Source organism: Littorina saxatilis, linkage group LG1 (genome assembly GCF_037325665.1).
Source record: "Littorina saxatilis isolate snail1 linkage group LG1, US_GU_Lsax_2.0, whole genome shotgun sequence".
NCBI classification, from domain to species: Eukaryota; Metazoa; Mollusca; class Gastropoda; order Littorinimorpha; family Littorinidae; genus Littorina; species Littorina saxatilis.
In genome coordinates this window covers 111,090,070-111,104,380 of record NC_090245.1, presented here as the reverse complement: position 1 = coordinate 111,104,380, position 14,311 = coordinate 111,090,070, and the positions used below count along the sequence as shown (strand labels likewise).

Below are 14,311 nucleotides of genomic sequence, written 5' to 3'. Positions count from 1 at the left end.
TGGCAGTCGTGTCCCCAGTAACAATGTAAGTACAAACAGATCTAGTGTCTCCCACTCATAAAGCGTGTCACATAATTAAGCTTACTGATCATTCGTTTTGTTTAATTTCTTTCTATTTCAGCAGACACGGATATATGAAAAACAGTGCTAGGCAGTCACCTCCAGTGAAATTAGTTGATCTAAACTGCCTGTAATGTTTGGATGTCTTTGTTCTTGGTTCGATTTATGTGAATTTCAAGACTTGCAGTAGAGTCTCAAGTTTACTCTGCCCGTATAAAACTGTCTACTATTTACTTGAACATGCAGATATAAGGAAACGGGAGGAATCTGTTCTCAAAGTCAAAATTATTAAGATTTTGCCTCAGTTTCAAAACATGCTCTGTCATGGTTCTGTCTGTAAAATGTGGTGCCTTTCTACAGACAATTTGTGAATGCTAGATCTACCTAGATCTGTATCGCGTTTCATTCCAGACTTTTCTCTTTGATTATACTATTTGCTGTTTCCGCAGTAAGCTTATCACGATTCGTTGATGTCCGTAACGTTTGGTAAACTCACCTTGCAACAGCTTCCTTGGCTTTGTTGGCATTTTTTTTTCAAGGCAGCACATGCACAACGTTAGATTAGCTTCTGTTGGACAGCAGGTAGCATGCGAGTTTTGAGACAACGACAGTCGTCCAAAGAAAGCTTGCTGTGGAATTTTGTTCTACATAATGGCACATGTGATTCTGTATTTTTCAGCGGTTAATGTTAATGGTTTATTTTTTTCCTCTGTTGATCTCTTCCTTCTGAGTTGATCGTTATCATTCAACCAAGACCATCAGATAGCAAGGGTGGATCCAGGAAAGGGGGGCACACCCAAACTTTTCACGAACTTGAAGGCGCGAAGCGCCTGAATTGAGGGTGCAAAGCGCCCGAAAATGCCAGGGTGGGTCGGGTGCATGACCCCACCCCCCCCACCTGAATCTCTCTCTCTTTCCCTATAGGGGGGTCCGGGCCCCCTTCCCCGCCCCCTCCTAAATCCACCACTGGAGAGTACCTCAGTTGCTCCTCAAAATGGACTGTGAATTGTGTGTTGACTGTGTTGACCGTCAGAATTGTTTTAAGAACCAGGTTGCTGCAGTCAGTTGACATGTTACGCATAATGTAGGATTCCCATGCATGCTGCATAGGTAAAGTAGCTTGTATAACCCGACTATTAAGTATCAAAACACTGTTTTTATTTGTGTAGGTTGTAGTCATCACAACTAATCGTATTTTGCCTTTTGTTTCAGAAAGGAGGATAAGCTACAACAAGATCGACGCTATGTCAGATATGCCTCAGCCACATGACGACTTCTGAATTTAAATCCACTCGGCATGGTGACAAGTCTTGATGAAAAGTATATGACTGAGGACAGCAGTGGAAAAAGTGACCACATGGCAGGTACCTATTGCTTAGTGTCTGCAGTGCAAAAGACAGATAAGTTGATTGTAGATTTCCAAATGAACACAGCACCCGCATAATTATCTACTGCTGATTTACGACGGGCAAGCTACAATCCAGGGCAGAGAACACTGCAGCGTTGTAATCCATCTCTTCATTTGTTTCAGGAAAGGACGTCCTTACAAATTAACATTACAACTCTCTGATACAAAGACATAGCGTACAGGAACATTCCGATAATTGAGTGGGACAGGATTAAACAAATTCCCTGGGCTGCAGTGAGGAAGTACACGGTTTTTCTGTCATTGACCTTAATAGCTTTCACACAGCCAGTATATGAGAGATAATGGTCTTCTTGGTGACCGTTCATGCCCAAGCACGTAGAGCTGGTTGCCAGCAGGACAATGTGTCACTGAACAATATCAGAGACTTCGGAGTGCGAGGACCAGGGCAAATAACCTCATGTGAACCTGTCTGAGTGTGACCATCGTGACGCCCATATCTTTAAATCTTAGTCGTATGACAATTCCAAGAATATATTATCTTGATACGCAAGCTCTAGAGTAAGTTAATGATTGTAGATAAACTTTGCCATGATAATTATGCTGATGCAGTATAAAAGTGTGTGTGTGTGTGTGTATGTGTGTGTGTGTGTGTGTGTGTGTGTGTGTGTGTATGTGTGTGTGTGTGTGTGTGAGAGAGAGAGAGAGCGAGGGGGGATTGCACAAGATCTCCTTCAGGAACAACTACACCAACAACAAAATAATACACAGTCATTGTATTTGTTTGACTTCTTTAAAAAATTATACATGGAGTAAGTATGATGCGTTAGTTTTAACTCTGAGTGTGTGGTGTGTGTGTGGTGTGTGTGCGTGTGCATGTGCGTGTGACGGAGTGACTTTAGCTTGTGTTACTGTTTGTCGATTTCTTACGGCAGCCTTGAAGGCTTCGCCTCTTGTTTTGTTTGTATTGACCTCATTTCTGCGTTGAAACAGGCAATGCAATGACGTAACGTAACAAACTACAATTCAAATGGGGAGCCCCTAGGAATGGCGTGTGTTTGAGTTGTATAAACTATTTGACAAGCCCCTAGGAATGGCGTGTGTTTGAGATGTATAAACTATTTGACAAGCCCCTAGGAATGGCGTGTGTTTGAGATGTATAAACTATTTGACAAGTCCCTAGGAATGGCGTGTGTTTGAGATGTATAAACTATTTGACAAGTCCCTAGGAATGGCGTGTGTTTGAGATATATAAACTATTTGACAAGCCCCTAGGAATGGCGTGTGTTTGAGATGTATAAACTGTTTGACAAGCCCCTAGGAATGACGTGTGTTTGAGATGTATAAACTTTTTGACAAGCCCCTAGGAATGGCGTGTGTTTGAGATGTATAAACTGTTTGACAAGCCCCTGGGAATGGCGTGTGATTGAAATGTATGAACACGTTATTCCTAGGGGCTTGACACAGTTCACACATCTCAAGCACACAGCATTCCTAGAGGCTTGTCACACAGTTCATACATCTCAATTACGCACCATTCCTTGGGGCGTGTTGCACAATTCCTACATCTGCTGTGTGCTTGAGATATATAAACTGTGTGACAAGCCCCCCAACAATGGCGTGTGCTTGAGATGTATGAACTGTGTGACAAGCCCCGAAAAATGGCGTGTGCTTGAGATGTATAAACTGTGTGACAAGCCCCGAAAAAATGGCGTGTGCTTGAGATATATAAACTGTGTGACAAGCCCCGAAAAATGGCGTGTGCTTGAGATGTATGAACTGTGTGACAAGCCCCGAAAAATGATGTGTGCTTGAAACTCACGTGGCTCCTCTCAGTGTTGTGATCAGTTTGTCTCCTTGTGTGTGTCTGTGAGTGTGAGAAGGGAGCGTGAAGTAACTGCCAGGAGGGGGGATGGGGGAGGGGGGAGCCACGGTGGTTAGGTACCTCACAGCTGTTGACAAGGCTTCGTTCCTGCTACTTTAGCTGCTGGCTGTATTTAGCAGCCACCCTTTCCCCACAGCAGAGATAACACAGCGGCTAGTAGCTCTCGGTCAGTGCTATGCACTGGGAAGGGCAATCTCCCAGTCAAACGCGGAAGCAGTTTGGTATAACAGGCAAGCGACAGTGTTGTTGTCAGTTTTCTTTATGTGTGCAGCACAGATTAACGGCGGTTGGAGCTCGTGGTCAGGCTGGTCGCAGTGTCCAGTGACATGCGGGGGAGGGACACAGCAAAAGACACGGACCTGTACCAACCCCGCTCCTGCGTGTCAGGGGAGTAACTGCCCGGGGGCCAGCTCTCAGACATTGACTTGTGCCACCTCACAGTGTTGTGGTCAGTTTGTCTTCTTGTATATGTGTTTTTCAGTGTGAGAAGGGGGATGAACAGACTGCCAGGTGCTGGGGGGGGGGGGGGGTGGTGGCACACAGCCGTGTATGAACTGTGTGACAAGCCTCAAGGTATGACGTGTGCTTGGGACGTATAAACTGTGTAAAAAGCATCTGGGTATGACGTGTGTTTCAGGTGTGTAACTGTTTGACAAGCCCCTATAAGTGACGTGTGCTTGAGATGTATGAGCTGTGTTAAAATGCCCTTAGAATTACGTTTGCTTGGGTGTATGAACTGTGTGACAAGGCCCCAGTAATGGTGTGTGCTTGAGATGTATGAACTGTGCGCCAAGTCTCTAAGAACGACGTGTGCTTGATATGTTTGAGAAGCCCTTACTAATTGCGTGTTCTTGAGATGCAGGAGCTGTGTGACACGCCCTTAGGAATGGTGTGTGCTTGAGATGCATGAACTTTGTGACAAGCCCCTTGGAATGACGTGTGCTTGAAATATATGAACTACTAGATGAATACCCGGAAAGAAGTAGAGCCGAATACCCTGCGAAGGGTGAGTGGCGCACCGTACGCCGGCTTCGCCGGGTGAGTGGCGCACCATACGCCGGCTTCGCCGGGTGAGTGGCGCACCGTACGCGATTGACGCCACACGAAGGAAAACTTCTAAAAATAGTAACGGGAATATGGATTGAGCGTTGTGGACAGTGACCTTCTAAAAATAGTAACGGGAATATGGATTGACGCCACACGAAGGAAGGGAGATAAACGCAAAACACTGGAGAAGATAAGGAAGAGTTACTGGGAATGAATGTAGTGGATCTACAGAAAACCCAAAATCGGTTCAGCGCTGCGCGCCGAGAGCAAGTGTTCAAAATTCTCATCGACCAGGTTGTGTCCGGAGTCTACCTGAATATGCCCACCAAATTTGAAGCAGATCCATCGAGAACTTTGGCCGTGCATCGCGAACACACAGACAGACAGACACAAGTCGTATATATATATACACTACTCACAAAAAGTTAAGGATCACTATGAGAAAACAGGTGCTCAATAAAATCAGTTCGCTACTGTTATTTCTTTCTCAGTCAAACCAAATTGTTATGAATTCTTGTTCAGCTGTAAGTGGGCGATGTTGTATTAGTGGGAACATTGCATGAGATTCTCTACTACTGAGCTTGGTAGCAAAAGAAAAAGCGGAAACTTGCGAAAAAGGACCTTGTTTTGGATCGTTCAGCCCGAACACATTGCACAAGCCACATGGAAAAACCATTATGCAGGTGCAAGCACTGCTGTTTTTGTGTGAGATGCTGTCACTTGCTTGGCTTTTTGAGAAGCCATACCACCAGTATTAGGCATTATCTGACAATGCCTCCACGACGAAAATTGAACGAGTTTGAGAAGGGACGAGCTGTTGCATGGTTCCAAGATGGTGTCCCCAAGCGAGAAGTGGCCAGGCGACTTCACGTGTCCATCTCGGTCATTGTCAGACTGATTCAACGTTTCACAGCCACCGGGAGGGTCCAGGAAAGATGCAGACCTGGGCGACCAAAGAAGACAACTCCACATGAAGATCGTCTCATTGAACGACTAGCCTTGCAAACCAGAACAGCCTCTTCCAGCATTATTCGAAGGCAGCTGAGGGTGGCTACTAACACCAACATCAGCCAGCAGACCATACGGAATCGCCTTTATGGGTTTAACCTCCGTTCTCGTCGCCCAGCTGTACGGCCACGCCTAACTCCAGCCCATAGGGCAGCACTACAGACGTCACGTGAGGTGGACACGTCAGCAATGGTCCCAGGTCCTGTTCAGTGATGAATCACACTTCACCCTGAACCACAACGACGACCGACTGAGGGTCTGGGGGCGCCAAGGGGAACGCTACATTGACGCCACTGTCCAAGAAAAGGTAGCCTTTGGTGGAGGTTCTGTAATGGTCTGGGGGGCCTTCAGCCTTCACCACAGAACACCCTTGTTTCATGTACAGGGTAACCTGACTGGCCTCCGATACCGGGATGAGATCCTTCGACCGCTGGCTGTGCCTACACTGCAGCAGATGGGACCGCATGCTGTCTACCAGGATGACAACGCTCGCCCCCACAGGGCAAGGGTGGTCAACGACTTCCTGCAGCAGTCTGGAGTCAACAGAATGGAGTGGCCAGCATGCAGTCCCGATCTCAACCCGATTGAGAACCTCTGGGATGAGTTGGATCGCAAAGTGAGGAGCAACCACCACCCTCTCAGGGATGTCCAGCACCTCTACCAGCTGCTGCAGGCAGAGTGGCAGGCGCTTCCACAGAGGATCTTCACCACCCTGGTCAACTCTATGAGGACTCGCTGCGTCGAGTGCCAGAACAGCCAGGGCGGTTACACGCATTACTGAACTTTTGGGAGCATCTGAATGCCATGTCTTGTGATTTCAACGACTTTGTGAAATTACATTTTGATACGTACACACTTTGATAAAATGTACAGACCAAACGATTGCTCGAAATTAAAGGAAATGTTGTATCGTTATCACTAAAGCATTGAATTAAACGTGTGCCAAATACCAACGCATTGGCTTTCTTATTTGGAAAGTTATGAGTTTGTGTGCAAGTGATCCTTAACTTTTTGTGAGTAGCTTATATAGATGAGACAAGCCCCCAGGAATGACGTGTGCTTTAGATGTTTGAACTGTGTCACAAGCCTTTAGGAATGAAGTTTGTCTCCTTGTGTGTCTGTGGGTGTGAGAAGGGAGAGAGGAGGAATTGCCAGTGGGGTGAAGCCAAGGCGTTTGGCACCGGTCAGTGTTGTGGTCAGTTTTCTTTATGTGTGCAGCACAGATTAACGGCGGTTGGAGCTCGTGGTCAGGCTGGTCGCAGTGTCCAGTGACATGCGGGGGAGGGACACAGCAAAAGACACGGACCTGTACCAACCCCGCTCCTGCGTGTCAGGGGAGTAACTGCCCGGGGGCCAGCTCTAAAACATGGCCTTGTGCCACCTCACAGTGTTGTGGTCAGTTTGTCTTCTTGTATATGTGTTTTTCAGTGTGAGAAGGGGGATGAACAGACTGCCAGGTGCTGGGGGGGGGGGGGGGGGGGGGTGGTGGCACACAGCCGTGTTGAACTGTGTGACAAGCCTCAAGGTATGACGTGTGCTTGGGACGTATAAACTGTGTAAAAAGCATCTGGGTATGACGTGTGTTTCAGGTGTGTAACTGTGTGACAAGCCCCTATAAGTGACGTGTGCTTGAGATGTATGAGCTGTGTTAAAATGCCCTTAGAATTACGTTTGCTTGGGTGTATGAACTGTGTGACAAGGCCCCAGTAATGGTGTGTGCTTGAGATGTATGAACTGTGCGCCAAGTCTCTAAGAACGACGTGTGCTTGATATGTTTGAGAAGCCCTTACTAATTGCGTATTCTTGAGATGCAGGAGCTGTGTGACACGCCCTTGGGAATGGTGTGTGCTTGAGATGTATGAACTTTGTGACAAGCCCCTTGGAATGACGTGTGCTTGAAATATATGAACTACTAGATGAATACCCGGAAAGAAGTAGAGCCGAATACCCGGCGAAGGGTGAGTGGCGCACCGTACGCCGGCTTCGCCGGGTGAGTGGCGCACCGTACGCCGGCTTCGCCGGGTGAGTGGCGCACCGTACGCGATTGACGCCACACGAAGGAAAACTTCTAAAAATAGTAACGGGAATATGGATTGACGCCACACGAAGGAAGGGAGATAAACGCAAACACTGGAGAAGATAAGGAAGAGTTACTGGGAATGAATGTAGTGGATTTACAGAAAAACCAAAATCGGTTTATTTGATTAATTTCTTAATTGAAATTATAATTGAAATTGAAATGTTAATACCAGATTAAAAGATGATTTTTATGTGTTCTTAACCATTAACCTTAATCCAAACAGAGATGTGTATAGAGAATACTACATGGCTTGCTGTGTCGAACCACATGTACGCGAGTTGCTTTTTCTAAATATTGAAATGCGAGCGAATTATGGAGTGAAGGACATGATTGTTCCAGTGACAATATTGCCCGTAATCACGGGCAGGCCGACAGACAGACAGACGTACTGACTGTCAGACTGCCACGTGCCAAGAGATTCAGATGAGGGTTGGGTCAAACACAGCTATGTTTCATCTTGTGTAATTGCGTTTCAAGGACAAGTTAAACGCTGGTTAGCGAGTAAACAACGTAATCACACATCTTACCAAACGTTATAGGTTGGAAAAGAAATTCTGTTTGGCCTGGCAATTGTTGATATCGAGCGTTTTGATACGTTGCGCAGCGTAAACTGGTCTATTTAGATCTACTCATTGTCTCGTAGCGTAAACTGGTCTATTTAGATCTACTCATTGTCTCGCAGCGTAAACTGGTCTATTTAGATCTACTCATTGTCTCGTAGCGTAAACTGGTCTATTTAGATCTACTCATTGTCTCGTAGATTAAACTGGTCTATTTAGATCTACTCATTGTCTCGTAGCGTAAACTGGTCTATTTAGATCTACTCATTGTCTCGTAGCGTAAACTGGTCTATTTAGATCTACTCATTGTCTCGTAGCGTAAACTGGTCTATTTAGATCTACTCATTGTCTCGTAGCGTAAACTGGTCTATTTAGATCTACTCATTGTCTCGTAGCTTCTGTCTGCTTTTCACTTGCAGTCAAAATTCGCCCCTTATTTTCATTTCCCTTGGTAAATTGCAGTTCGGCTTTTTACGTAAACGTGCAGTTTTTTTGCTCACGTAAGTGTAGCCTATGCGATCGTAACTTTGTCTGTCTGTGCGTGCGTGCGTGCGTGCGTGTGTATGTCTGTGGTAGAAACTTTAACATTTGACTAAACACCGAAATGCTCATTTCACCTGGTTATTTTTCAAGCAACATCTTCAAAGTATTGAAGCAATGGTCAACATTTTGTCGGCATGTGTGTAGTTAAAGAGTGTATTCACAGAAAACGGGTGGTGGGGGGTTTTGGGCGGGTAAAAGCAGGTGACTGGTTTGTGTTGTGTGTGGTATGTAGACCAGGTCAGGGGTCAAGATCAGGTCAGGTCGCGTAACGGATTGTGGTTTAGACTCACTTTCCAGTTCTCACCTCTGCATTCGCCGATTCGGGGAAGACGATTTCACATTATTCGATTTCTTAGCTCAAGAAAAATAGATAAAGAAGATACCAAAGCCAAAGGAGATTTCCAACAGTTTGATCTGCACAGCGTGTTTCCAGTGTCTGCGCAGGGAAGATCAGCTGTCAAAAGCGCAGTGTCGATCTGGCAGTCGTGTCCCCAGTAACAATGTAAGTACAAACAGATCTAGTGTCTCCCACTCATAAAGCGTGTCACATAATTAAGCTTACTGATCATTCGTTTTGTTTAATTTCTTTCTATTCCAGCAGACACGGATATGAAAAACAGTGCTAGGCAGTCACCTCCAGTGAAATTAGTTGATCTAAACTGCCTGTAATGTTTGGATGTCTTTGTTCTTGGGTCGATTTATGTGAATTTCAAGACTTGCAGTAGAGTCTAAAGTTTACTCTGCCCGTATAAAACTGTCTACTATTTACTTGAACATGCAGATATAAGGAAATGGGAGGAATCTGTTCTCAAAGTCAAAATTATTCAGATTTTGCCTCAGTTTCTAAACATGCTCTGTCATGGTTCTGTCTGTAAAATGCGGTGCCTTTCTACAGACAATTTGTGAATGCTAGATCTACCTAGATCTGTATCGCGTTTCATTCCAGACTTTTCTCTTTGATTATACTATTTGCTGTTTACGCAGTAAGCTTATCACGATTCGTTGATGTCCGTAACGTTTGGTAAACTCAACTTGCAACAGCTTCCTTGGCTTTGTTGGCATTTTTTTTCAAGGCAGCACAACGTTAGATTAGCTTCTGTTGGACAGCAGGTAGCATGCGAGTTTTGAGACAACGACAGTCGTCCAAAGAAAGCTTGCTGTGGAATTTTGTTCTACATAATGGCACATGTGATTCTGTATTTTTCAGCGGTTAATGTTAATGGTTTATTTTTTCCTCTGTCGATTTCTTCCTTCTGAGTTGATCGTTATCATTCAACCAAGACCATCAGATAGCAAGGGTGGATCCAGGAAAGGGGGGCACACCCAAACTTTTCACGAACTTGAAGGCGCGAAGCGCCTGAATTGAGGGTGCAAAGCGCCCGAAAATGCCAGGGTGGGTCGGGTGCATGACCCCCCCCCCCCTGAATCTCTCTCTCTTTCCCTATAGGGGGGTGGGGGGGGGGGTGGTCCGGGCCCCCTTCCCCGCCCCCTCCTAAATCCACCACTGGAGAGTACCTCAGTTGCTCCCCAAAATGGACTGTGAATAGTGTGTTGACTGTGTTGACCGTCAGAATTGTTTTAAGAACCAGGCTGCTGCAGTCAGTTGACATGTTACGCATAATGTAGGATTCCCATGCATGCTGCATAGGTAAAGTAGCTTGTATAACCCGACTATTTAGTATCAAAACACTGTTTTTATTGACTCACATGCGAAGCAAAAGTGAGTCTATGTACTCACCCGAGTCGTCCGTCCGTCCGTCCGTCCGGACGTCCGGAAAACTTTAACGTTGGATATTTCTTGGACACTATTCAGTCTATCAGTACCAAATTTGGCAAGATGGTGTATGATGACAAGGCCCCAAAAAACATACATAGCATCTTGACCTTGCTTCAAGGTCAAGGTCGCAGGGGCCATAAATGTTGCCTAAAAAACAGCTATTTTTCACATTTTTCCCATTTTCTCTGAAGTTTTTGAGATTGAATACCTCACCTATATATGATATATAGGGCAAAGTAAGCCCCATCTTTTGATACCAGTTTGGTTTACCTTGCTTCAAGGTCAAGGTCACAGGAGCTCTTCAAAGTTGGATTGTATACATATTTTGAAGTGACCTTGACCCTGAACTATGGAAGATAACTGTTTCAAACTTAAAAATTATGTGGGGCACATGTTATGCTTTCATCATGAGACACATTTGGTCACATATGATCAAGGTCAAGGTCACTTTGACCCTTATGAAATGTGACCAAAATAAGGTAGTGAACCACTAAAAGTGACCATATCTCATGGTAGAAAGAGCCAATAAGCACCATTGTACTTCCTATGTCTTGAATTAACAGCTTTGTGTTGCATGACCTTGGATGACCTTGACCTTGGGTCAAGGTCACATGTATTTTGGTAGGAAAAATGTGTAAAGCATGTGAGTCGTATGGGCTTTGCCCTTCTTGTTTGTGTAGGTTGTAGTCATCACAACTAATCGTATTTTGCCTTTTGTTTCAGAAAGGAGGATAAGCTACAACAAGATCGACGCTTTGTCAGATATGCCTCAGCCACATGACGACTTCTGAATTTAAATCCACTCGGCATGGTGACAAGTCTTGATGAAAAGTATATGACTGAGGACAGCAGTGGAAAAAGTGACCACATGGCAGGTACCTATTGCTTAGTGTCTGCAGTGCAAAAGACAGATAAGTTGATGGTAGATTTCCAAATGAACACAGCACCCGCATAATTATCTACTGCTGATTTACGACGGGCAAGCTACAATCCAGGGCAGAGAACACTGCAGCGTTGTAATCCATCTCTTCATTTGTTTCAGGAAAGGACGTCCTTACAAATTAACATTACAACTCTCTGATAGGATTAAACAGGATTCCTTGGGCTGCAGTGAGGAAGTACACGGTTTTTCTGTCATTGACCTTAATAGCTTTCACACAGCCAGTATATGAGAGATAATGGTCTTCTTGGTGACCGTTCATGCCCAAGCACGTGGAGCTGGTTGCCAGCAGGACAATGTGTCACTGAACAATATCAGAGACTTCGGAGTGCGAGGACCAGGGCAAATAACCTCATGTGAACCTGTCTGAGTGTGACCATCGTGACGCCCATATCTTTAAATCTTAGTCGTATGACAATTCCAAGAATATATTATCTTGATACGCAAGCTCTAGAGTAAGTTAATGATTGTAGATAAGCTTTGCCATGATAATTATGCTGATGCAGTATAAAAGTGTGTGTGTGTGTATGTGTGTGTGTGTGTGTGTGTGTGTGTGTGTGTGTGTGTGTGTGTGTGTGTGTGTGTGTGTGTGTGTGTGTGTGTGAGAGAGAGAGAGAGAGGGGATTGCACAAGATCTCCTTCAGGAACAACTACACCAACAACAAATACACAGTCATTGTATTTGTTTGACTTCTTTTAAAAATTATACATGGAGTAAATATGATGCGTTAGTTTTAACTCTGAGTGTGTGGTGTGTGTGTGGTGTGTGTGCGTGTGCATGTGCGTGTGACGGAGTGACTTGAGCTTGTGTTACTGTTTGTCGATTTCTTACGGGAGCCTTGAAGGCTTCGCTTCTTGTTTTGTTTGACAAGCCCCTAGGAATGGCGTGTGATTGAAATGTATGAACACGTTATTCCTAGGGGCTTGACACAGTTCACACATCTCAAGCACACAGCATTCCTAGAGGCTTATCACACAGTTCATACATCTCAATTACTCACCATTCCTTGGGGCGTGTTGCACAGTTCCTACATCTGCTGTGTGCTTGAGATATATAAACTGTGTGACAAGCCCCCCAAAAATGGCGTGTGCTTGAGATGTATGAACTGTGTGACAAGCCCCGAAAAATGGCGTGTGCTTGAGATATATAAACTGTGTGACAAGCCCCGAAAAATGGCGTGTGCTTGAGATGTATGAACTGTGTGACAAGCCCCGAAAAATGATGTGTGCTTGAAACTCACGTGGCTCCTCTCAGTGTTGTGATCAGTTTGTCTCCTTGTGTGTGTCTGTGAGTGTGAGAAGGGAGCGTGAAGTAACTGCCAGGAGGGGGGAGGGGGAGGGGAGGGGGGAGCCACGGTGGTTAGGTACCCCACAGCTGTTGACAAGGCTTCGTTCCTGCTACTTTAGCTGCTGGCTGTGTTTAGCAGCCACCCTTTCCCCACAGCAGAGATAACACAGCGGCTAGCAGCTCTCGGTCAGTGCTATGCACTGGGAAGGGCAATCTCCCAGTCAAACGCGGAAGCAGTTTGGTATAACAGGCAAGCGACAGTGTTGTTGTCAGTTTTCTTTATGTGTGCAGCACAGATTAACGGCGGTTGGAGCTCGTGGTCAGGCTGGTCGCAGTGTCCAGTGACATGCGGGGGAGGGAGAGAGCAAAAGACACGGACCTGTACCAACCCCGCTCCTGCGTGTCGGGGGAGTAACTGCCCGGGGGCCAGCTCTAAAACATGGCCTTGTGCCACCTCTCAGTGTTGTGGTCAGTTTGTCTTCTTGTATATGTGTTTTTCAGTGTGAGAAGGGGGATGAACAGACTGCCAGGTGCTGGGGGGGGGGGGGGGGTGGTGGCACACGGCCGTGTATGAACTGTGTGACAAGCCTCAAGGTATGACGTGTGCTTGGGACGTATAAACTGTGTAAAAAGCATCTAGGTATGACGTGTGGTTCAGGTGTGTAACTGTGTGACAAGCCCCTATAAGTGACGTGTGCTTGAGATGTATGAGCTGTGTTAAAATGCCCTTAGAATTACGTTTGCTTGGGTGTATGAACTGTGTGACAAGGCCCCAGTAATGGTGTGTGCTTGAGATGTATGAACTGTGCGCCAAGTCTCTAAGAACGACGTGTGCTTGATATGTTTGAGAAGCCCTTACTATTTGCGTGTTCTTGAGATGCAGGAGCTGTGTGACACGCCCTTAGGAATGGTGTGTGCTTGAGATGTATGAACTTTGTGACAAGCCCCTTGGAATGACGTGTGCTTGAAATATATGAACTACTAGATGAATACCCGGAAAGAAGCAGAGCCGAATACCCGGCGAAGGGTGAGTGGCGCACCGTACGCCGGCTTCGCCGGGTGAGTGGCGCACCGTACGCCGGCTTCGCCGGGTGAGTGGCGCACCGTACGCGATTGACGCCACACGAAGGAAAACTTCTAAAAATAGTAACGGGAATATGGATTGAGCGGTGTGGACAGTGACCTTCTAAAAATAGTAACGGGAATATGGATTGACGCCACACGAAGGAAGGGAGATAAACGCAAAACACTGGAGAAGATAAGGAAGAGTTACTGGGAATGAATGTAGTGGATCTACAGAAAACCCAAAATCGGTTCAGCGCTGCGCGCTGAGAGCAAGTGTTCAAAATTATCATCGACCAGGTTGTGTCCGGGGTCTACCTGAATATGCCCACCAAATTTGAAGCAGATCCATCGAGAACTTTGGCCGTGCATCGCGAACACACAGACAGACAGACACAAGTCGTATATATATATATATAGATGAGACAAGCCCCTAGGAATGACGTGTGCTTTAGATGTTTGAACTGTGTCACAAGCCTTTAGGAATGAAGTGTGTTTAAAATCCATCAATTGCATGACATGCCCCTAGGAATGGCGTGTACTTGAGGTAAATGGGCCGTGTGGCTCCTCTCAGTGTTGCGCTCAGTTTGTCTCCTTGTGTGTCTGTGAGTGTGAGAAGGGAGAGAGGAGGAATTGCCAGTGGGGTGAAGCCAAGGCGTTTGGCACCGGTCAGTGTTGTGGTCAGTTTATTTGTG

The 14,311-nt window shown here is 45.9% G+C and overlaps 1 protein-coding gene across 7 annotated transcripts in view; it reads left to right on the top strand.

Annotated features, from left to right (window-relative positions):
* LOC138949992 (SCO-spondin-like) overlaps nucleotides 1-14,311 on the top strand; it is a 106,217-nt gene that overhangs the window by 42,601 nt on the left and 49,305 nt on the right. For 4 of the 7 annotated variants that reach the window (XM_070321782.1, XM_070321804.1, XM_070321775.1 and 1 more), the window contains exons 6-8: nucleotides 3,583-3,759; nucleotides 6,585-6,761; nucleotides 12,846-13,022. The exons of 2 other annotated variants lie outside the window; for them this stretch is intronic. In XM_070321782.1, coding sequence (XP_070177883.1) covers nucleotides 3,583-3,759; nucleotides 6,585-6,761; nucleotides 12,846-13,022 — 531 coding nt within the window. The remainder of the gene's footprint in view (nucleotides 1-3,582; nucleotides 3,760-6,584; nucleotides 6,762-12,845; nucleotides 13,023-14,311) is intronic. One more of the 7 variants, XM_070321798.1, reaches the window with a different exon arrangement.